Source organism: Silurus meridionalis, chromosome 14, assembly GCF_014805685.1.
Source record: "Silurus meridionalis isolate SWU-2019-XX chromosome 14, ASM1480568v1, whole genome shotgun sequence".
Classification (NCBI taxonomy): domain Eukaryota; kingdom Metazoa; phylum Chordata; class Actinopteri; order Siluriformes; family Siluridae; genus Silurus; species Silurus meridionalis.
Genome location: NC_060897.1, coordinates 13,080,191 through 13,105,935, shown reverse-complemented (window position 1 = coordinate 13,105,935; position 25,745 = coordinate 13,080,191). Strand labels below are relative to the sequence as shown.

The following is a 25,745-nucleotide window of genomic DNA, read 5'->3' as shown; positions in this document are numbered from 1 at the left end:
TAAATAACAGAGCTGGAGATCCAGGAATGCATTTTCTTTTCTGTTACCCATGCACAACTTAATGCATTTTACACATACAAGAATTCAGATTGGTCCTTTTATACACAAGTCCTCCTTCAGATTTAAAAAAAAAAACAAGTATTTGGATTGCGTCCTGCTATTTATTCAGGATTGACCAAACAGGTAATAAAAAAGGATTGAATGTGGTAGATCCACCCAAAACACCTATAACAACCAAATGAGCCAATTAGTAAGTTGTTAAGCACTGCTGAACATGCACATTTGTATAATGAACCAATAGGCGTTAAGTTTGTAATGGTTAAATTAGCTATGTAGTGTAAATAAAATATGTATGATATGTGAAATGACTGACAAACATTCCTGCAAGCACTCTAAGGGGCTTTTCATTAGGGTTTCCTAATCGGTATGTCTTTAGACATCATTGTAAATTGTTAAAAAAAAATCGTTGAGAAATCTCTTTTTACACCAGCTGAGTTTTGCAGTGTTGGTACATTTATCATGGATTACATATACTTGCCATTTAATTCACACCAACTCTATTTAATGTGTTTATTAAAAAAAAAGGCCAAGCCCAAAATGGCAAATTATTGATCTTTTAACCATCTAAACACTAAAAATAAAATTTACTAATAGTCTTCTTTTATGCAAAAGGCAAACTCATGACTAACACCTGTCACCTGGGATGTTTTTTTTTTTTTTTGTGAAAACACATATGGCTGAAAAAGGCAGGTGTCCTAATACTTTTGTCCATAGAGTATACCTCATCAAGTGCCTGACAACAAGCTTCTAGCAGTGAGAGATATAGTAGTAATATAGTATAGTATAGTAAATATAGTAGTATATTTGGTTAATACTTTCTAATTTCTGGATACATTATCTGTTGTAAAGACTATTACAAGCATAATATTGTAACGTTTTGTTCATGTTTAAGTTTTTACACTGGATAGTAGCTAGTAGTGGTTTATTTGCACCTTGAACAGTTGAGGTTTTGTTTGAAGGTTACATGTATGGTAAAGTGTGTAAATAGTGTGCTGTGTACATGGATAAACAGAGACTTTCAAGCTGAAATCTGGGAGAACTCTTCTCAGAACGTCTCCATGTGACTGTCATAGAGTAAGCAAATGTTGCCATAACTTTATTTGAACAGCATATACCATTAAAACATTGATATTTTAATTGGATATTTCATTTATTAGAAGTCAAATATTTCTTAATGGAAGGAGTTATTAGGTAATTAATGTGGACTGAAATATTTTGCAAAGAGATTCAAACATTCAAAATCCCAATAGTGGAAATTGCATTAAACATTTAATTCTAGAAACACTTCCTCGAGTAACTTGATTAATTCAAATACAAAAAAAATTGAGGCAAGTTGTTTGTTCAGCAAATTATTTCATAATTCTATATACTGTGTTTCCCCACGGACCATTATTACGGATGCACCACCACTAAACTCTGGAGCGCTCTGGACAGATAAACACTATGGAAGCCACATAAAAAAAGTTTGACATTTCTAACATTAGTTCTCTCAATTACGCCTTTTTTTCAATTCTGAGGGTTTTTTTTGCCAGTCGGGCAGTGTCACTTTCTACATCGAAAATGAAATACGACAATGAATAGAATCACATGGTATCAAACTTAGCCTTTGATCTCTGAAGAGAACTCTGTCTAAAAGAGTTTGGGATCATTTCACACTAAAACATAAAGAAAACACCATACAGTGTTTTTACCTTTTTTTAAAGTCATTTGAAATAGATTTTCAGATTTTTATTTATCATTTTTATTTTAATGTAATATAGCAATTATATATAAAAATGTTTATTCTTCTAAAAAAGGAAAAATATTACTTCTTCATGTTAAGAGACCCGTCTTATTTTCTCTTGTATATTTAGTAGATTCTATCGATGGTATAATTGGTAATACTCGATTACTAAAATAATCGACAGCTGCAGCTCTAATCAATTCAATTAAATTCAGCTTTATTTGTATAGTGCTTTTAACATTAGACATGTCTCAAAGCAGCTTTACAGAGACAAAGGGTTTGTGAGGTTGGAATGTATAACTTGAAGGCATATAAGTTTGTTTCTTATAGGTTTTTCGATAATGAGTGAGCCAGTGGTGACTGTTGCAAGGAAAAACTCCCTGAGATAGTATGAAGAAGAAACCTTGAGAGGAACCAGACTCAAAAGGGAACCCAACCTCATTGTGTGGCACCAAATGTCTATTCATCACAGTTCCATTAATGTTGAGGTGTGCTGTTCAATGATAGAAGCCTAAATGTTCAAATGTTCATGCAAACTGTGATACAAACCATTGTAGCAGACATCTTCATAGTTCTTAATTAGCTCTGCAATTTCATGGATCTTTTGGCTCTTCATGTGGAAACAGTGGTCTCCAATTAAAGAGAACTCCATCCAGAGGTGGAGTGTCGAGAAAAGAACACCGGTCACTGGATCCTCAGGAGTTATTTTTATTAACTAATAATAGGCAAGCTATAAATCCTTTCAGTTATGGCTTTTGTTTGCAGCTTAAAGGGAAACTTAATTTTTTAAATAATGCTAATAATATAAAACGATCAGGTTTAATGAAAGGATTTCTTTTTGGTATTCTTCATCCCTGTTCTACTGAACTCACATAAGGATAAGCTTTTAATAGGGACTGATAAATGTGGTGTGTCTGATAAAGGCTGTACACAATTTAGTAAGCAATTAAAAATTAAGATTTTGTTCCAGATAAAAGGGCAGTAATTTGTACAAATAATATAAAGTCAATCAAGTCAAGGTGTACATTAGTTTGTCATTTGTATTTATAAATTTGCACACACTCAGGAGCAGAAGTTTTTTCAAATTCACAAAATTATTTAATTTTTTTTATTTTATAAATTAGCAAAATTTTAATTTTTTGTAATATTTTAGTTCAGTATAATATATATTCACTATAGTTCATGTTTTCCAAATAAGTGTAACTGAAGAAAAATGTATTAACACCAAAACAATCTGTAATAAATGCAGTTTTGATAAGTATACATTGATTATGTAATTGTGAAAGATTATATCGGAAAGATGACGTCCTTCTTGCTTCACACACATACGCAGACTTTCCTCAAAGTTCTGCATCACACTTACCAACATTTCGTTTGGCACACTTGCAGGTTCTTTGCAAATGGCAACTTTCAGCTCATCTACTGTATGAGGTTTTCGTACGTAGACTTACGATTTGAGGTAACCCCAAAGAAAGAAATCACAGACAGACAAATCTGAGCATGGGGGCCAAGGGACATCTCCGAAATTTTGGATAGTAACAGTAGAATCATTATTTCCAAAAAAACAGCTCAATGGCAAAAAATTGCAATTCTTCATGTTCCACTTGCTACTAAAACTACTCACAAGCAATGTGAGGTGGTCGCCGACCGCCCCTTCCAAACTACTACTTATTTCAAAAACATGCGTTCTTTTTGAACCAACCTGTATAATAGTACAGTGATTTAATGCTTATATTCAAAACATGTCATTTGGTGAAAGTAAAAGTGCATGTAGGTGAATTCTGACCAGGATGAAGCTGGTACTGAAAATTTTGTGGGAATGTTTGCCTCTTAATGTGTCATTAATATGTGACTCATGACAGCATAACAATGACTATGTTCTTATGAAAGGTTAGCTGGAAGTTGTGTCATAGTAAAATCAGTGTGCTGTCTAAGTTCTGCTTATAGTTTGTTTATCACTTCTCTAAAGACACTGCATATTGCAATTTAATGTATATAGAGCCAAATACAAAAGTTTACATATACATTGCTCAAATAAAGAAGACAAGAAACAAATACACACATTGTGTAGTGCACCTGGGTTCACAGTTAATGTTTTACAAACACAGTCAAAGAGTGTTATATATTAATGTGACTGGGAAATTTTGGAATAATTTTTAAGCAGTTTACCTAAAGAACTTCTTTCAATCGTGTTTTAGATTCTCTGTGTTCTAATTCAACATCAAAGCTATATTATTTTAGATTGTTTTACATTTATAGAGTGGATATGGGGGAAAAACAGATATGTAAAATTGAGATAGATAGAACGAGAGAGAGAGAGAGAGAGAGAGAGAGAAGGACAAGATGCAAGACAGTTCATGTTATAGACACCGAATATTTTAGTCAGCTTGTAAATTGTATTATATACGTTTGTACTGACTATTATTATGATCATGATGTAAATGCTGTCGGAATGTTATTTGTACAGATGACTATTTTCTTTTACTTCAAGCATTTTACCAATACATTTACTGAATTAATCTGTAATGATCCTAATCTTGCATTGTATTTAGGGCTATAATAAAGTGACTTGACATTACACTAGTATAAGCATAATTACCATATTTTTTGGACTATAAGCCGATTTTCCCACATTTTGAACCCCGCGGCTTAAACAACGAAGCGGCTAATTTATAAATTTTTCATGGGTTTTTCCCAGTTTCAAAAACTTTAAGCCAAAAAACTGAGCGACATAACATTAGACAAATGAAATTTCCGAACGGAAACGAAAAAACGCACCTCACCTGTGTTCTGAGCTGCACGGCATCCAGAGAGAAAACGTTTTTTAAATGCACGAAGATGCCAAAAGTTAAACTCCCGAGAGAAATAGTTGTGAAAGGAAGGAGGAAGACAGTGAAACAATGACTTTCTTGGTCAGCTACTGTTTAGATACAAGCCGTTGTAGCGCGTTGAGTCTGGGTGAAGGGAGAGCTCGCTAACTCCAGTTGCAACAGAAATCATATAAGCACAGACAGGTTTCCAAAACTCGTGCTTTTTTATTTTTCTTGGCAACAGCGTTAAGGGTTAGTCAAAGAAACTTAGAAATGAGCATCAGAAAATAATAAGGACATATTCCTCGTCCTGAACACATGCAGTAATAGCGGAAAAATGCAGTGGCATGCTATTCACAAAATACCGCTATGCTCCTAAAGGAAGCGCAACATATTTCACCCGTTACACCATGTGTAACGTGTCTTTCGTTAAAGCCTGTGTAAAGTTCATTAGTGTAGCGGCTTATAGACAGGTGCGGCTTATTTATGTTAAAAATAAAAATATTTGTAAAATTCAGTGGGTGCGGCTTATATATGGGTGCGCTTTATAGTCCGGAAATTACGGTAATCAAATATACAGTTGACTTAGCGTTTTCATCCAATGTACATTCAGTGGCCAGACATACACTGGAAGGATAAAATAAAAAATTACTGATATAGCTGCTTTTATAAAATACTTAATCTTGTTTCATATCTACATGAGATATTTCAGGGGTTTTTTTCCCTCATTTTTATTTGTGTTTTTAATTATGGTGGAAAAAAGTTAATTGAGCCAATAGGCAATTACACCTAAATACTGTCCAGATATTCTGAGTGAGTTTTAGAATACAGTATTAGTGACATTCCATAGAAACTATTATGCATGATGCCTGTTTAATTGGGCCAAAACACGAAAACGTAATGGAAAGGACATGTTATGGCTCTGCTCTAGAGATTCTGACTCTCTGTAGAGCAATGACACAGTGAATGCTCATGTACAGTGTAAACACACTTATATAACAGCAACATGACAGGGAATACAGTGTGTTTTAAATTAACACAACATTAGGAGAACAGTAAGCCCAAGTAAGGGCAACAAATCGGGATAAAAACATTACCTGAAAGATATATTAAAATAACTCATAAAGTAAGACTAAACTGTGCATTAATTTTAAAGCATACATTTTATAGAACTCCATTTTCTCTAGTAGAATTGCATTTATTTTACAGCTCAGTTGTCAGTTCTTTTAATTTATGTGGTAGAGGTGTATAGAATAGTGCTGAAACAAAATGTCTTTTTTGGTTGGCATTTTGTGTGGTCAAGCTGAACTGTGTACACATACAGCAGAAAGACAATGCAAATTAGCACCTGATACAGTCAAATGACTTGATCTAAAAATACATAAGAATTGCTGTACATTAGAGTAATCCAGTATCAACTTTTCATTCAAGTTGAAGTCTATGGGTTAATTTTCTCCAACAAATCATCTTAGAAACAACATAAAGGCAAAATGTTCAAAAGCAGTTCATTTTACAATTATAATTATAATGATTGTTATTTTAGGTAGCAGTTGTTGTTAAAGCAGGTATGTGGTTTATGGTGTGTGACTTTCCTCTCAGCTCTTTTTGTATAACACTTTCTTTAGAATTTATTATAACTTTTTCTGTCTGTCTTTTTGTGTGTTTGTTACTGCAAGGCAATGGAAAACATGGTCAATGATTAAACAGTAAAACAAAGTCACACGTCGTCCTGTGTCTGTTAACAAACATGAACTCCACTCCCCAAATGAAGGTCATGCAAGTGTCCTTAGGGATTGTAGAGGGTGGAGGTTCAGTATTAAAATTTTGGGTCCCAAAAATCCTAGAAATCAGGCAGTTTACTGTGTCTAGTTGAAGAGGTGATGGAGCACTTTTGCTGCCATTTAAAGGCAGTATGCATTTTCATTTTCATTGCTTGATTCAGGTTCAGTGACCAGATGCACAAATGCAGTGACCTTGCTCAGAGTGCCAAACTGTCCATTTGGAAGAACATATCTTCTTGAAGAGAAAACCAGAATGCTGCCTGTATGCTGGCTATGTGATTGTGAAACCTGCCTTATCCTATGAGGGCCTTGATTTCAGCAGGTCCAAAAAGTGATCCCAGCACACGAGGCAGATTATTCAGAGTTTTTTGCATCCACCCGGCAGTGTAGATTGTGCCAATGATACTGGTGACATACATAAACTCAGTAAGCAGGGAGCTGGTCCATATTACAGCCAAGGTTTGAATGCATGTGTTCCAAGACCTCAAAACTCTCGAATAAGTACTTTTACTATAACAAAGTAAGCCATGCTATAACAGGTGTCATGCTAAAAAAAAAGTGCATTTAATGTCGGTGATTGCCGACATTAAATGCACTTGAAATTAAATGCACATTAAATCCAGTGAAATTATGTTTATTTACTCAAAACATTCCACTTTGTTGTCTTGAAAAAATAATGGGTTGCGTTTAAAGTATGCTTTCTGTTATTGCCCATCATTACTATGAAGCAACATAATAAGCAAGCAGAAATAAATAATATAGATCTATATAATTCCAAATTTATCCTGACGCATTTGTCAGTAAAGGCATCAACAATAAATACAAAAGCGCTAGTTCTTTTGGCAGCTACACATGCCACCACCATGATGAGGTAATGTTCTGCAGATCATGAGCAAATCCTTTTCTTCCTCATATGCATCTCTTTCCATCATTCTGGTTTAATTTAATCCTTATCTCATCTGTCCATAAGATGTGGTTCCAAAGTTGGTTTTAGTTGGTTTTGGCTAACTCTAATCTGGTCTGTATTTCCTGGAGGGTATTTTTGAGATGTCCAACTGTTAAAAATGAGTTTTACTTCACCACTAAAAGAATCCTCTCATCTACCACAATTGTTTTACTAAGTTTTGTGTTTCTGAGTTCCGGTGTTCCTGAGCTTACTGTTGTGTAATTTCTTTTTAAAGTTGTACAAACAGTGATTTGGCCATAACTAAACTTTTAAATCCCTCTGATGGGATTGCTAAATTCTTGAGCCTGATGTTGGCTTGCTTCACTGGCAGGAACAGTTCACTGAAAGAACGCTGAGAATTAACATCAACAGATTCCAAACGAAAATGTCAAACTTAATATTAATCTATTATCTTGCATCTGCTTAACTTAAAATGCAATATGATGGAATAACAAACCACAAATGATGCCTTGTCATATATATACATTGATTTGTCATACGCTTTATTATTTCTTTTGGGGTTTTTTTTGTTTTTGTTTTTGTTTTTTTTAGGATTTTCTTGTTTTCAAAATTGGAATCTATCTAAGAAATTTTGTCCTTCAAGTTGTAAATTTTCAGCTGAGCTTTCTCTGTCGCCAAGTCATTGATTCTTCCACAGAGAAATTCAGACTGTTTTCTGGGTTTCTTGTTGTGCTTGCTGGGCCTGGGTGTTTGTGACTAGCAAGCTGTTCAGACTCAGGGGTTTGGGCCAGATTTGACTGAGCCAGTATTAAAATCTGCAAGCCATGAGTGCCATATCAACATTGCCTAAAGTTCAGTTGAGGGGATTTCGTGATCAGACATTACACATCTGATGTGGTCAATTTCCAGGCAGTATGCTTATTTGTGGCTACCAAGAGGCACAAACCAGGGGAAAGTTTTTACTTTATTTAGTGAATAGTGAGTGCTCACTTCAGATATCAACTATTACAAGCTTCTAATAAGATGCTGAATTACTGTGTGGAATATACGGTTAGTAGGGCTGAAACAATTCCTCAAGTAACTTGATTAACTAGGACAAGTCAAGTCAAGTCAAGTTTATTTCTATAGCACTTTTTTTTTTTTACAACAGACATTGTCTCAAAGCAGCTTTACAGAAATTAACAGTCAAGGTAAATGGTGTGCATTTATCCATGATAAGCAAGCCGTGGCGACTGTGGCAAGGAAAAACTCCCTCAGATGTCATGAGGAAGAAACCTTGAGAGGAACCAGACTCAAAAAGGGAACCCATCCTCATTTGGGTGACATCAAGAGTGTGATTATAGTCTTTAAACAATACAGAACACTGGAGAGTGAGAACTAACATGAGCACTGGAATGTAAGATTATAAGTAATGTTCTTTCTACAGTCTTATACAGTCATTGTGGTTATAAAACTAGGAGCAACTGAGCAACTCATTATATAGCTCAACATTATCGATTATCACAGATCCAACACCAGCTTCTCCATGCCAGAGCCTTTAAACACTCCAGGAGGTCCAATGTCAAAACTCCACAAATGAAGTGGGATTCAATTGGCACTGGTACGTCTCTGGGTGGTACGGGACGTTTGACAGTTCGGCATCTATTTCTTTAAAGGTCCATAATCTTCATGAGGTGGGACGTGAGCAGTGTTGAACAAATAATGCGTTACTCTAACGCAGTTACTTTTGACAGTAACGAATACTGTAACACATTACTTTTTAAATAAAGTAACTCCGTTACCGTTACCGTATGGTGTGTTACCCGTTACTTTTTTAAAATAATTATAGGATTGTACGATTGGTGGATGCCAACCACTGTAAACACAAAGAAGACGCACCGTGGGCGTGTTTTTCGTTTATTCAAGTATGTGCGGCAGTAATGGCGAGTCAGGGTGAGAGCAAGACATGTTTCTCAAAGTGGAAATATGCTCATTATTTCACTTTAGTTGAGCATAAAGACAAAAACTTTTTAGTCAAATGTAAGCTGTGTCTTTCTGGTTTAAAGGTCGTATCTACTGCGATAAACAGCAGCTCCAATCTGTCGAAGCTCCTCCAGGAACTCCATGCCTCGATAAAGCTAGAAGCTAACCCTGTGTTCTGTTCTACATTGTTGATAGTTTTCATACTTAAGCTGTGAAAGGAACATTTGTAAGAGATCAACACAACAGCTTTTATGATGCAGAAGCCACTTTAGTTTTTGATTCTGAATATATTTTGTTATTTATTTCAGAAATCCTTGTGATATATTCAGTTTGTGCTGGTCTGACTTAATAAAATACTGTTTAAAAATTACTTTGTGTTTAAGTCAGTTTTGTGTTTGTATAAACCAGGGGTCACCAACCTTTTTGAAACTGAGAGCTACTTCTTGGGTACTGATTAATGTGAAGGGCCACAGTTTTCAGTTGGATCTGAAATAACAAATTTGCTCAATTTACCTTTTATTATATGTTATTATGAATAATTAATGATATTCATCTATGTGAAGACACTGATCATGTTAATGATTTCTAATTATTAACAATGATTTAACAAAGTAGGAAACAGCTATTTTTTAGAAAAGGCCCGCGGGCTACTCATGTGGTCCTTGCGGGCTACCTGGTGCCCGTGGGCACCACGTTGGTGACCCCTATTATAGACCATAACGCATAAAAGGGCATTAATGGGAACATTAAAGAACGTTCTTTAAAAAAGTAACTAAAAAGTTACTTTAATAGTAACGCATTACTTTTTGGTGTAACTATTTCTAAGTAACTAGCACAACACTGGACGTGACTGGAGCTGGCCAAACATCAGGATGCCTCGGGATAGGTAGAGAAAGAGAAGCAATGGAGAGAAATTAGCGTAGCTGTTGTTCATGATATTAACAGCACAAGTTGATAATGTGTATTTGATCAGATGTTCTGGAGCACAAGTTTATGATATGTGACGTATGTTATGTGTAGGCTTTGCTAAAAAGATAAGTTTTTAATCTGCACTTAAACTGGGAGAGTGTGTCAGAGCCACGAACACTGTCAGGAAGACAATTCCAAAGTTTAGGAGCTAAATGTGAGAATGCTCTACCGCCTTTAGTGGACTTTGCTATTCTAGGAACTACTAGAAGTTTTGAGATCTCAAGGAGCGTGACGGATTGTAGCATGTTAAAAGACTGGATAGATACATGGGAGATAATCCATTTAGTGTTTTATAAGTAAGAATCTGTAGTTTGTAGTCGATTCGAAACTTAACAGGTAGCCAGTGTAGGGACGATAAGATTGGGGATATATGATCATATTTTTTGACCTTGTGAGAACTCTGGCTGCCGCATTCTGAACTAACTGAAGCTTGTTTATTAATGATGCAGGACATCCACCTAGTAATGCATTACAGTAGTCTATTCTGGAGGTCATGAACGCATGGACGAGCGTCTCTGTATGTTTCTTAGCTTAGCAATATTTCTAAGGTGGAAGAAGCCTGTTTTTGTAACTTGGTTGATATGATTTTTAAAAGACAAGCTGTCTAAAATAACTTCCAGGTCTTTTACCATTGAACTAGTAGTTACAGAACATCTGTCTAAATGCAGGTTAAAATGCTGGAGCTTCTGTGTACTGTTTTTTTGGCCAATGAGCAAAATCTCCGTCTTATCAGAATTTAATAGTAGAAAGTTATGGGTCATCCAGTCTTTTAATTCATTAATACACTTAGTTATCCGAGCCAATTGAGCTGTATCACCTGGTTTTTATGAGATATATAGCTGGGCATCATCAGCATAACAGTGGAATAAGAATTAGAATACAAAAAAAGTATTTAAGGCAAATTATTTACCTTTATGCTTCGTTTAGTTCATTTAACTACACACAGAGCATTGTGTTTCCCCACGGACCATTATTAATAACGCACCACCAGCTAAACACTGGAGCGTTTTGGACAAGTAAACACATGCTGCAGAATGAAAAATGGAGGAATGGGGAGAAAACAGCGAGGGGCGAGTTAAGAATCAGGCCACTTATATAATTTTTTTTATTCTTGTATGCAATTTCAACAATAAAAATTCAATTTTTTCTAAAAAGAAAACAAATGACTTGTTAAGAGACCCGTCTTATTTTCTCTTGTATATTTAGTATTGCTCTTTAATAAAGAAACATTTCTTATATCTAAAAACTCAATAATTAGTAGAATACTCGATCACTAAAATAATCAATAGCTGCAGCTCTAATGTATAGGCTTTTTCCTGGTTTCCCTACCTACAAAACCTGTCAGTAAGTGGATTGTCTGCTGTAATTTGTCACTGAATGTAAATGTGTTTGTGTTTGCTCTTCTGTTGGGTCCTGGATGTATTTTTGCCTTGTAGCAAAGACAATGGTATGAAATAAATAATAGTTTTATAAATTAATAATAGTATCTCATGGTAGTTTATGGAAAGTTGAAATTTCTCCCATATCTTAATTTCAAATCATTGTTGTTTCAAACAATAAAATGAGCATGGGGGAAATGTTCCTAGCTGTAAATGCTTGCTCATACTAGTTTGATAAGAATTTATCTGCTGGTAGTGCTACAGAGCCTAAAACTGTAACCACCCACACTTTGTTTATTTTTTGATCTGGTTGATTTTGTAGAACACATGCTCAGTGTTCACCAGTTTGTATTGTGTAACTTATTAGAAATGGCAGAAAAACAGATCTTATCCTTGCAGTGCCCTGCTGGTAGCATTTGCACACCTTAAGCAGTTTGCATTGTAGAGCACCTGCTCACAGTAGTTTTCCGAATTGTATAATCTACTGCGAAATCTGTCTTAATTTAATTCAATTCAATTAATTTGAATTTGTATAGTGCTTTTTACAATAACTATTGTCTCAAAGCAGCTTTACACAGATAATGTGGTGTTAAAGAATGAATAGGAATGTTCTGTATAAGTGTAAGTTTGTCCCTAATGAGCGAGCCGGTGGCGACTGTGGCAAGGAAAAACTTCCGGAGATAGCATAAGGAAGACCCTTGAGAGAAACCAGACTCAAGAGGGAACCCATCCTCATCTGGGTGGCACCAAATGTTTATTTATTACAGATAAACGATGTTGAGGTGTTCAGTGATGGTGATCAGATGCAAACTGTTGTCCTGTGTCAGTGTAGCAGACACTGTTGACATTAACTACAGTCTAAATCCATCCTCAAAGCTCCTGTCTTACTCTGTAATATAATGAATCCTCAGGCTGTTGATGAGAAACCTTCCCTAGCTGCAGAGAGTGGCCTTCAATCGAAGAGAGAACACCATCCAGAGGCAGGCTGGGACAAAGCGGGCAAATCCTAGAAGAAGGGCAGGAACAGTGGTCACTGGTGCCTTTAGGAGCATGTTTAACTCGACACAGAGAGAGAGAGAGAGAGAGAGAGAGAGAGAGAGAGAGAGAGAGGAAGATATGGATTATTAAGTATCCTTGTTGTTGTAAAACAGTTAAGGACATTGTGCACTTGGGGACTCCGGCAAGACTCGCTATGGCAGCATAACTAAAAGGAAGAGCCAGAAGGTAACACAGATTTTGGGATAAGAGACGAACCACCACACCACCGTCAACAAACCTAAATGAACGCCTGAGAGTAAGGGGATGATAGCATACAAATATCCCAGTTCACAGAACACTCTATATCCATGATCCCTTCAGATCTGCTCCTTTACCTAAGAAAAATCTACAGATCAAAAGGCTTGACTAAATAAATATGTTTTCAGCCTCGAACACTGAGACTGTGTCTGAGTCCCAAACACTAATTGGAAGGCTGTTCCATAACTGTGAGGCTTTATAAGAAAAAGATCTGCCCCCTGCTGTAGTCTTCATTATTTGAGGTACCAACAAATAGCCTGTACCTTTTGATCTAAGTAGGTGTGGGGGATCATAATGATGCAGAGGTTTACTCAGATACTGCTGCGCAAGACCATTAAGTGCTTTATACGTCACTAGTAGTATTTTATATTCAATGCGAAATTTGATTGGGACATGATATTACTAATTTTAGCAATATTTATAAGCTGAAAAAGACGATCATGGTAATGTTATTCACATGAGCCTCAAAGGACAGAATAACGTCATCACACGCGTCTTTTTTAAATGCTGTACACACTGAGACAGAAAGACCAACCAGAGGTGCTACATAATCTAAAAGTTTAATTCTAGCTGCATGTGGTCCTAGGAAAAGTACTTCCGACTTATTCGAGTTGAGTAGAGGCAAGTTATCAAGCATTCACTCTTTCATGTCCTTTACACACTCCTCAACATTACTAAACTGATCTCTCTCATCAGGCTTTGCTGAAATATACAATTGTTTATCATCAGCATAGCAATGGAAGCTAATACTATGTTTTTGTATAATTTCACCCAGAGGCAGCATATACAAAGAGAAAAGCAGTGAGCCTAAGACAGATCCTTGTGGAACACCAAACTTTACATCAGAGAGTGTGGAGAACCAGAAACTGGTTAAATATAAGGCAAAGATTCTCTTAGTTTTTTCTGCATTAAGTCCTACTTTACTTACATACTAGATGATAATTAGGGGGGACAAAAGGCAGGGCATGTTTGTTACAATAATTTGTGTTCGCTATAAAGGCAAGGAGCTGGTTATACAAAATCACAAATACCACACACACACACACACACACACACACACACACAATTCACATCCTCAGTTTTTTTTAATGCTAAACTCAATATTAGATTAGATTCAACTTTATTATCATTACACATGTACAAGTACAAGGCAACGAAATGCAGTTTGGGTCTAACCAGAGTACAATATCAGCAAGTGCAGGATATACAGTGTTTACATGATTTTCATAAATTAAATATTATGGAATATAGGACTATAAACAGTAATTTAAAGATGTATATGTACTACAAATGTAGTATACAGATGAATATATATGTACTATGAACATAATATACAGATTAATATATATGTACTATAAATATAATTACAGATGAATATGAATATATATGTACTATGAACAATAATATACAGATGAATATATATGTACTGTGAACATGATATACAGATGTCTATTACTATACACAGAGATTTACAGAAGGCTGTGAACAGTGAAAATAATATATTGCTATTATTATAAAAAGAAAACGGGCACTGAAAACCAGTGGTGATCTTTAGCAATATATTAAAATCAGACGGAGAGAGAACACATACATTATTTATGTACGTACATTGTTTTCTCTGAGATATGAGTTATGGGACAAAGGAAAATTACTCCAGTGTGGCCTGCATATTTGTGCAGCTTGGCAGCATCTGCACAGCTGACATGGTGGAGTGGAGGAGGTGAAGAGATGTTTGCTCAGTGATTTGCATCTCCTTCTGGGCATTTCCCTTTCATTCTCTGTATCATCCTTCTCTCTCTCTCTCTCTCTCTCTCTCTCTCTCTCTCTCTCTCTCTCTCACAGCACACACGCAAACACACACACACACACACACACACACACACACACAGAAACACATGGCTTAAGGGTATGAGGTCCTGAGTCAGTCTGATATATTTCACTGCATGGAGCATGTGTGTATTTTTGTGTAGGATGCCAGCCGAGGGCCCACATTTTGCCTACTCTAAGTCAGACTGCTATGAAACTGCTCTGTTACCATTTAAATAACGTTCTTTGTTTACACATGCATAAACGCACCTTTCTATTTGTCCAGGATATGTTTCCTTATTTACATTGTTTTCATTGTGTATTTTTTTTTCCAACCGTTTTTCCTTCTTGAAAAGTTCAATAGGGTGATTAATTTATTAAAATGTCTGTCTTTCCCAGGAGTATGTGTGATTCTCTCAGTCACCTTTTCACAAAGACACATCCTTCATGCATCACTGTTTACATGTCAGTTAAAAATACAGCAGTATTTTTATTTTATGTCCATTTTTTATGGATATTTTTTTGAGCTCATATAAAATAAAGTGCCAGGATTCACTATATGAGACATTCTCTAACATAAAAACCTTTGTCAAAAAAGGGCACTTTTATATTGGCCATACAGTAAGTGTAAGAAATGTTTGGCCTTTTTCCCTTTTTTTCCTATCAAAACATATACAAATTGATTTTTATCATTATTTCAATAAAGAATTACATAGAAATAGAATTAATATGCTGGGTAATGTTGATTAAAACTATGCATCAATGTAAGAAATGATGCATTACTGTTGACAGTAGATATGTTACACTTTTAGAGGACATTGCCAATGACTGGCAATATGACTGGTTTTTGGCTGATGGAAATGACTTGTTTATGGTTCTCAGTGTTCTTGTATTCTGTAAGGAAACCAGGATTAGGATTGCAGAGAAATCACACACACTCCTTATTTTATAGATACTGAAAACAAAAAATATTGAGCAACTAGCAGATCTGGCCTATCTCAGTCATCCACTGTTTGAGACAGCATTACTTATCATGTTATTCGATATTTTGAATATTGTGAAAAGTAAAAAAAAAAGTTAGCAGAAAGCATGATCACTCACTTAATGTGCAGTGATTTGTGATGCACCATTGGGTCTGACTAACATAGCTGTGAGATGACTCTGCCTGAATCATCATGCCTTCATTTAGTATGGCAGATTATCCCCAGTCTTCATGTGCCGCTACGTTTCCTTCTCTAGTCACATCAACCAATGCCACACAGTTGTGCCATAAAAACTGAACCTAAACACTGGGTACTAATTCTGCTTAACCTCAGTTGCACTGATGACCCAACCCTCATACTGATCTCAAATAGAGCAGCAGTTTAGATAAATGCTTATACATAGCAAATACACTTTTTTGAGGGAGCTCCTTTAGCAAGGATGCAATGCTTAACAATGTGTGTATTTGTGTCCACACCACATTTAATCAACATGGTGGTGAGACATGTCTGCATCCCATTTAAATTTTGCATTAATTTTTGGGGCCTGCCAAATACCGCCATTAAGGGAAACACCGTGCAGACTCCCCATTGGTTGCAACACTGTGTCCAATTCAGCCATTACAAACAATCCTTAAAATTTTCAATGGTCATTCCACTGTGTACAGCATTTGCTTTTCCTTTTAATGAGGTTTTTGTCAATTTGGGTATCAATAGCTGCATTTTGACCTCAAAAGTTTTTTTTTTTCCTTTCCTTGGTTTATTAGATCTGCTTTGCCAAATAGTAACATTATAAAACACTTTTATAATTATGTACCATTATGTACAATTACGTAACTGATCACAATTTATTTACATTTAAGCCATTTGTTTGATACCTTTAGTATACGTGACATGAGTGTTTTTAAGGTTCACAAGGTCACTGACTAACACAAGACTAACATCAATCTATGAAATAAAAACATTTTTATTGAAAGTGTTAATTTATGTACTTCATGGTGTCTTAAGGCATAATTTGAAGACAATGAGTGATTTAGAAGTTCCTAGGGGAAGTTTATTCCACCATTTAGGTGCCAGAACAGAGATGAGTCTTGAGGCATATTGTATGCTTTTCTTGTACCATGAGAGATGGTGGGATCAGTCAAGTAGTGCTAGAGGATTGGAGGATTCATTTTAAAATGACATAACATCAGAGGATTCTTTACAGTGACAAACAGTAAAACTATCATTCAGGGTGTTCATACATGTATCCTGACCAAAATTCATAGCATTAATGGCCTTTGTCTGACACCCTTATCAAGAGCAACTAAGCTGTATCTTATTCATACAACTGAGCAGCTATGGGGTTAAGGGCCTTGCTCAGCAGGGACAGCTTGGTGTGGCTGGGATTTGAACTCATAACCTTTAGAACCAAATTCCAATGCCTTAACCACTAAGCTACCATAGCTGCTCCACTGGTGGATTTTATTCAATAGCTATTAAATACAAGCAATATGCATATTTCTTTAGATAGTCCTACGACTTATGACACATTTATAGTTTTATCACTATTAATCAGAACATACCACATCACCAGATTTTACTTTTTAGAAGATTAAAACATGCGTTTGTACTTTATGTTTTATACACTATAACACTTCATATTTTACCCAGTTCCCACTGAACAAAAAAGAATCTTGAAGACATCCTGCTGTGAAAACACTAAATTATGCATGAAAGTGTGTTACACAATTCTGGCTGCTTTCAAAGAGGTGGCTTTCTTTCTGCACTTCTTCTCTTCTTTTCTTCTACTCTAATACCCTCTTCTCTATAGACAAATGTCTTTATAGCCAGACTTTCCAAAATAGATCTCCTGTTGTTTGCCTTTTGTCAAAGACACATTTGAGAGGGTGTGATAGCAGGTTGTTGTTTTTTTAAAGAAAATCAGAGATGAAAAAATGCTCTTATCATTGCTGTAAGTTAGTGAAAATGAGAATCTCCATGGCAACAGCTGTGTCTGTAAACCTTGAGTATAAAACAAGTGTTCTTATCATTTTAACAAGCATTTGCTCTTTTGAGGGTGTGTAAGAGTGTATACATGGCAGCAGGTCACTTCACAGTAACTGTCAGTACAGCAAAGTGTTCATTCATGTGCTGTAGTTTTTACACCATGTAACAGCTTTTAACACCAGTGACCAATCACTCTGGTTTTTCATCATAGGCTTGGAATGGATGAGGCAGGAAAGTACCAGCAAAGACTGCAGACCATTGCAGTAAGTAATCAAATGAAACACTTCATTGTCCTTACATACAGTCACAAAGGAGGCACTGAGGCATTTATATGCCTTATATAGTGAATGTAAATTAAAATTTGTTTTGCTGCTTTTTTACTACAATTTTTTAATACAGTTTGTAAGATGGACATGAGATTAATAGTGGTTTTGGAAATGGTGGCATTTTGGTTGATAAAAGTATCTGTAAAGTGGCGTATCCTTGTAAGAGAACGTTTCTATGTTAAACGTAACTGTGCAGCAGAAGGTTTGGCTTTCACATTTGGTTCCAAATAGAAGTGTTTACCAAAGTTAAAGCAATTTGCCATCCAAGAAACCTTAGCCATCCAAAGATACTTAAGATTAATGTTAGATATCATTTTAAGATTGCAAGAATTCATTCCAGAGGATGATTCAATTTTACTGTTTCCAAGAGAGGAAAATTGATCATGCTATCTCGGTGGGATGGATCTTTGTTACCACATGGGAAGGAATTGGGATTGTGTCAAAATGACACAAATTTTGAGAAAATTTTAATACAAAAATCTATTTAGAATTATGTTGCTAAAAGTTAAGCTAAATGCACTTTATATTGAACATTGAATTGTATTGAAGAGAGGATACAGTTTTAGATGATATTGCTCTTGAAGGTAACCTCTCTGTTTACCAGGTTTAAGACAAATAAAAGACACTCCCCTGCCTTTTTTATTTATTTTTGTGTTACTCACAGGAGAAGAGGCGAATACAGGAAGAGGAAGAAAAAGTAAGGCGGAAGATGGAAGAAGAGCAGCTAAAGCTCGCTCAACACAAGGTCTGATCATGTCGCCTACCGCATACAGTACATACCCACACAAACTCACATGGTCTGCTGAACTGAGTGAATTTGTGTTCCAATGTAATTCCTAATTCTCAGGATCCTAGCAACAGTAACGTAGGTGTGAAATTATTGAAATTAAGGCAACTTTATGTGAAGTATCCAGAATTCTGTATGTAATAAGCAAACCTTTGCACGTATCACTCATTTTTATGTAGCTTTCATTTTTAGATCAACAAGACAATAAGGCAGCTCACTTTAACAACATGTTGTCTATTTGTAGCATCTGTGTGCTACAAATGTAACACATTGAAGAAATGGTGATAAATATGAAAACCAGGAAAACTAAAGTAGCCATCAGAATCTCCTGTACTGAGCCTTTTTTGAGTATATTAAATACTATGACTGGCAAAATTAACACGTTAATAGCACAATAACAAAACTTTTACGATTAATGCATTTGTCCATGCCTATTACAGTATTAAAAACTTGAAAAGTATTCATTTAAGATACATTTAAAAAAGATACAAATGTGCTATTAAGTTGTGATTATTCACGAGTTAACTAATGACGATAATACGATTAATCACAATTAAATATTTGAATCGATTGACAGCCCTAGTAATTACTTATACTATACTCATGCCTTGTTTTCCATACTGTATAGTATTGCATCCTGGGACTGAAATTGATTTCATTGCAAGTTAGGGGAGCATTGTCATTTGCTAAATTATTAGCAAATTACAAATGTAAAAGGTATTATATAATAAATATTTACCGTATTTTTCGGTCTATAAGCCACGTTTTGAACCCCGCGGCTTAAACAACGAAGCGGCTAATTTATGAATTTTTCCTGGGTTTTTCCCGGTTTCACAAACTTCAAACCAAAAAACTGAACCCCATAACATTAGACCAATGAAATTTCCGAACGCAAACGAAAAAACGCACCTCACCTGTGTTCTGAGCTGCACGGCTTCGGGAGAAAAACGTTCCATCAGGTGATTTTTAAACGCACAATGATGCCAAAAGATAAACTCCCAAAGAAAATAATTGTGAAAGGAAGGAGGAAGACCGTGAACAATTACTTACTTGGTAGGCTACGGTTTAGATACAAGCCGTTGTAACGTGTTGAGTCAGGGTGAAGCGCTAACTCCAGTTGCAACAGAAATCATATAAGCACAGACAGGTTTCCAAAACTCATGCTTTTTTATTTTTCTTGGCAACAGTGTTAAGGGTTAGTCAAAGAAATTTAGAAATGAGCATCAGAAAATAATAAGGACATAATCCTCAGTTTTACACACACACAGTAATACTGGAAAAATGCAGTGCCAGGCTATTCCCAAAATACCGCTATGCTCCTTAAGGAAGCGCAACATATTTCCCCCGTTACACCGTGTGTAACGTGTCTTTCGTTAAAGCCTGTGTAAAGTACATTAGTGTAGACAGGTGCGGCTTATTTATGTTAAAAATACAAATATTCAGTGGGTGCGGCTTATATATGGGTGCGCTTTATAGTCTGGAAATTACGGTAGTTTTAATTAGTTAGAATTAGTTCTGACTTTTACAATATATAAATAGATACTAACTATGTGCAGTTAGATGAAAGCCCACAAAGTTTGCTAGAGAACATACTTAGGAGTTAGTAATACAAATTAAGGACAAAGTTCTGTATGTTTTGCTTTGGCACAAGCTTTTGGCAGAAACCCTAGCCCGCTCATCATGATGAGAACACCACAACTTTCTTCAGTTGTACTTCTTAAAATAAACAACAGGCTTTTGTACTTACTAATTAAATTGATTTGGAACACTGGAACTAGAGCAAAGGTTCCTGAGGAGTTTACTGATAAAGCACAAGTCTAAGAGCAGACCGTTTTGTGCTCATTTTGTTTGCGGCCAGATGGTGTTTGGCTAGAGACTCCCAGACACCAGAATGGTCCATAAACAGCATTATGTGCAGTGTCTGTGGAGTGATTAATGAAGCAGCATTATGGTGTGCAGTGGACATGTGTTCTGTCTTTGTGTTAGAGGAAGTCTCAGAGAGAGCAGTGGCTGATGGAAGTGACCCCTAGCAGTACTGAAGATCCTAAACGGAAGTCTGGGATTCCCACTCCTCAGACAAAAGAGCAGAGTGTTGAAGAGTAAGACAGAGATTAGTAGGATTAATTAAAGTCTATGGTTAACTCCATAATTATTGGCACCCTTCATTATTTTTTTAAATGCAATTAGAATTTAAACTTGAAAAAATATATTGTTGCACTGTATTTATTTTTTTCTGTAAACAGTTTTCCTGCATTCTGTTTTAGGCATAATAATTGTTTCACAAGTAATATTTGGTAAAGCTTACCAATAGAAATAATTATTATTTCTTAGCAAATAGAATAATAAGACTTCTTTTAAAGTCTTACACTGTATAGCTATAGAGGGATTTTGTACTTTTCTCTATGCAGAACGCCTTGATATGCCTAAAATGTCACATACAGTATGCAATGGTGATTGTGAACTACATGCCACATCACTTGACCTGTTTTGGTTTATATTTTTATTCATAACCATTGGACATGTGGGAAACCTTAGCATGTGCTTGTAACAAATTAGAAATTCAACTATAAATAACACAGACTTTATACTGGATTTTCTTGCTGCTTGTATATTCTAGTGGTCTTGCTGATCATGTTTGCTCTAAGTTATGTTATTCCTTCTCGGCAGGAACATTTGGTTATTTGTTCTGTCCATTTCCTGAACACTTTATTTGTTGATCACCTGATTTGTGGCTGTCAGTTTGCATTTTAAAACTTGTTTCAAATAAATCCTGCTTTGCTTGTATATTTCTGACACTTTTGACACTTGATCATTTTGTTGATTGCTCTCAGGAAGGTTTTTTTTTTTAGTGCAACTGCTCATGTGTCCTTCATGTACCCTTTTCAGATATTTGAAACTTTTCATGACCTTATTTGTTCATGACCTTACTTGTTTCCATTGTGTTGAAAGCACTTTGGCTTTCTTTGCCGTTTGACAGATACGTATTTTTTCTAAATATATTATGTTATTTAAAACTTATTTGTTATTTAAAAAGGGGGTGCCAATAATTCCGGCATATTTTAAACAAAAATGCAATTAGTTAACAATGGATGCGTGTTTACAATGGCTATAAAACTATTGTTTGATATAAGAAGGATAAAACTATTCAAAAAATTTTAATTGGTGTGTCACAACAAAAAGCTCAGAGATTCTGATGGAGAAAGAAATGGAAATAACTGAGAGCATGAAGGAAGAATCTACACAGATTGGGGAGAATGAGCCTTCAAGCCATTCTGCAGATGACACAGAGCAGCCTGCACAGGTAGGTGGAAAATCCCAAAGTATCTGCCTAAACATTACATTCAGTTCTGTGCAGCCAAATGTGCCTTGCGAGGTTACACACCATTGCACCAGTTATTTTGGTGTTTAATGTCTGTGGTATGAATCTGAGTGCAATAATTCACATGCATTTCTTCAGCACATAAAGGGAACTACTACCTACATAGTGTATTGCTGTGCTGTTATAGTGCAAAGAAAAAAATGTAGTTCAGCATCATTATATCATATTACTTTATGAATTGACATGTTGCATCAACATCAAGCACACACATGTAAGTTTGGATTTGGAGCAATTGTCAAATTATTATCACTTCTCACTGAGCCTTATGGCCCAAATGTGTGTGTGTGTGTGTGTGTGTGTGTGTGTGTGTGTGTGTGTGTGTGTGTGTGTGTGTGTGAGTGAGTGAAAGATAATTCATGCACAGTGTTAAATGCTCAAGAAATTGATAAGAGTAGGACAGGCATATTAATACATTGATTAATATTATTGATTGATATAATGTTTCTCTGTAGGCAAACCTGGGAGAGGAGGAGATAAACGGTCAGTAATATACAATTTACATATTTTATATTTCTCTTTTTTTTGTTGCTGTTGTTTTATTTACATCACACATGGATATATTTTAGTTTACTGAGTTTTCTTTTTTGCAATACATGACCTGAATACATTTAACGCATTCATTAGGACAATCAAATCAGACAAATTCTGTGATATTAATGATATTCATGGTGATGGTCACAAATAATATAGATAAGCATATTTCAAGACCTTGTTGATAAATTGCTAGTAAATAGTCAGCAAAGATGTCTAGCTTTTTACATTCAATTCAGTTTACACTAAGGCTCAAACAGGATCAGCCTTGCCCTCATGGATCCTGATCTGAAAAAGGCCTCCGGTTGGTGTGTGTGTGTGTGTGTGTGTGTGTTTGTGTGTTGCCACTAATCTTTGAGACCAGGATAGCAACAACACATGATACCCTTATTCTGACTGTTTATGTAAAACATTGCCAAACAGTGTTGTTTTTTGATGTTGTTACACATTTTGGGGAAAATACTATTTAAAATATATTTGTGAGAATAGCCAGAATATTAATGAACCATCAGAGGACATTTAGTAACATATTTAGTGGAAGAGCATAATGTTAATAATAATTGATAAATATTTTACATAATATATTGATAAATCATTTCAAAATCAAATGATATTTTATTTAGCATGTAGTCTAACCTTAGACACACCAGGCTGAATTTTTTTTAATTTTTTTTAATGATGATGAATTTGACATTTTAAACAGTCCTTGATCACACCGCCAGCAAGTAGTCTCCAGGTGGCTTTATTATTATTGGAAATTATATATAATTATTAATATTTCTTTAATAATAAAGAAAACATGCTTGTGACTCAAAAAATATATTTGTACTGTGTATTTTACTATTGTCACTGGTATACTCTATCATTGCAGTGCTTGAGGTGTTGGAGACTGAAGTGGAGCAAAGCCTGCTTCCGAAAGCATCACAGGAGGATACAGAGGAAGAAAGAAAGGCAGAAACAGAAGAGCTAAATCTCAATCAATTAGAGCATATTGATCAACCCCACCATGTTTTACTGCAAACACCAGACGAGGTCCATTTTTCTTTAGCCGATAGAAACACTGAGCTATTTATAGCAGAGGACAATACTGAAGTAGAGGAAGAAGAATGGGAGTTGGTGAATTGTAGTCCAGAAAAAGAGCTGGACCTTGTGCTGACATCTGACTCAACAGAAGCTCCGACAGACTCTGCTGTTGGTCATAAAGATGATGGCACAGTTCTGAAGGTGGAGCAGGTCTTTATCTCTGATAAAGAAGAAGGCATAGAGATTGGTGCATCTGAGGTGCTAAACCTCGTTGTGGCTGAGAAGGTGTCAGTAAGAAGCAGAGAGGAAAGACCTCCTGAGGGTGAAATACAGACTCATGCAGGCACATCTGCACCTTTGCAGGAGCTGAGTAATGTGTCAGGTATAATTTCCAAAGAGCCAGTATATTCAGTAGAATGTGAACTGGATCTTCCAGCACATGCAGCACACACTCAGAGAATTCTTGGAGTTAATACAGAATACAAAGGAGACCAAAGTGTATCTGCAAGCAGAATTGTAAATGTGGAATGTAAGGACGTACCACGACCTGAAAGTGAAGTAATTCAGTATGTCTCATTAGATAGAAAAAGAGAGAAATCATCATCCTTGTTGAAAAAGGGAATGGTTGCACAAAGCACTGAGCAAGAATCAGAAATACAAGTACTTATGCCTTCCAGTGTAACCCCAAATAGAGCAGAAACAGTCACCTCCCCAAAAAAGGAAACTTGCCAATGTTGCTCTGTCATGTAAGCAAGCATTTAAACAGACAGCTCAGGTTTATTCTTTCGTTCTTTCTTTTGATAGACATTCTGTCTTAGATCCTCTTGTTCATGCTGTATATATTATATAAGTATAGTTTTCTTCCATTTGCATCTATAGGATTAAAGGTTTGAGAGGAAAACTAGCCAAGATATGTGTGCCAAATGTCGCCTTAACACAGAGGTCCCCAACCACCAGGTTCTCACCAGGAAATCTGCTGAAAAATTGCTACCGGGTCACAAGAAACTTCTGGGAAAAAATGTCTAGATATGGCAGTTATTTATTGTGCATTATGCATTTTAAGATCCACAATCCAAATTTACATACAGCACGATCTGATATATATCTTACTCACGCCCCACCAGCCAATCTGCAAAAATATTATCAAAACTGAACTGGGTGATGATTCAAACCTTCTGCTTTAGTAGTTATCGTTGGTGCCCCCTGCTGGACAGACTTTTGTATTGAAAAATGTTTTATGAAGGAGAAAGACAGGTTTATTCTGCCTCATGCTCGTCGTTCCTGTAATCGACTGCATATCCAACGTCACCCTGCCAGTTACTGAAGATGAATGTATGACATTAATTTGTTTTGTGTCATATCCTGTCATTTTAATTTTTAAAGCTGTGTTATAAAAAAAATTCTAATCTGTTAGGATAAAGTGGAGTATGACAAACCACATCTACGCCTAGTTTTAAAAACGTGTGTTATGTATTAGTATTATACATATATAACATTATGAACTGTGATGTGAGCTAGAAATAGAGAATATGTGAAACGTTGCCTTGATTATATTTTTTCACAAACGTCAAACTTTAAAAATGAATCATTATAGTGTTTATTGTAGTTAATTATGTCAGATTCTTATAGTGTTCAATTGTAAATCACCTGGGTTGTTTTTTAGCTGTTTAAAATTGTCTGTACTTGCTAAACTCTTTTCACCAAAGGAAATAAAATAGTTTGGTTTATTTATTAAAAATCCATTCAAGACATTGGACTACTGATTGACATTTTGTGAGTTCAAATCTCAGCACTACTCTGCTGCTATTGCTGGGGCCTTCAGCATGGCCATTCGCCTTTAACTGGGTAAATGATATAAGTATAAGTTGCTCTGGATCAGGGCATCTTCCAAATGCTGTAAATGTAGGCTAGAAATATTAAATCTCAGCTCATTACAGTGACCTTTAGAAGCATATGACTAGTCAATTGTCATTATTAGGGGGTTAACTGGAAGGGCACATGTGACTATTAAAGGACCTTGAATTAAATCCAATGCAG

At 35.7% G+C, this 25,745-nt stretch overlaps 1 protein-coding gene across 1 annotated transcript in view; it reads left to right on the top strand.

Moving 5' to 3' along the window:
- Positions 1–25,459, top strand: part of LOC124397279 (paralemmin-1-like) — a 25,952-nt gene extending 493 nt beyond the window's left edge. The window contains exons 2-7 of the mRNA XM_046866809.1: positions 17,874–17,925; positions 18,653–18,733; positions 20,762–20,874; positions 21,956–22,076; positions 22,607–22,634; positions 23,557–25,459. Coding sequence (XP_046722765.1) covers positions 17,881–17,925; positions 18,653–18,733; positions 20,762–20,874; positions 21,956–22,076; positions 22,607–22,634; positions 23,557–24,458 — 1,290 coding nt within the window. The 5' untranslated portion in view covers positions 17,874–17,880 and the 3' untranslated portion in view covers positions 24,459–25,459. The remainder of the gene's footprint in view (positions 1–17,873; positions 17,926–18,652; positions 18,734–20,761; positions 20,875–21,955; positions 22,077–22,606; positions 22,635–23,556) is intronic.
- The last annotated feature ends 286 nt before the right edge of the window (positions 25,460–25,745 follow it).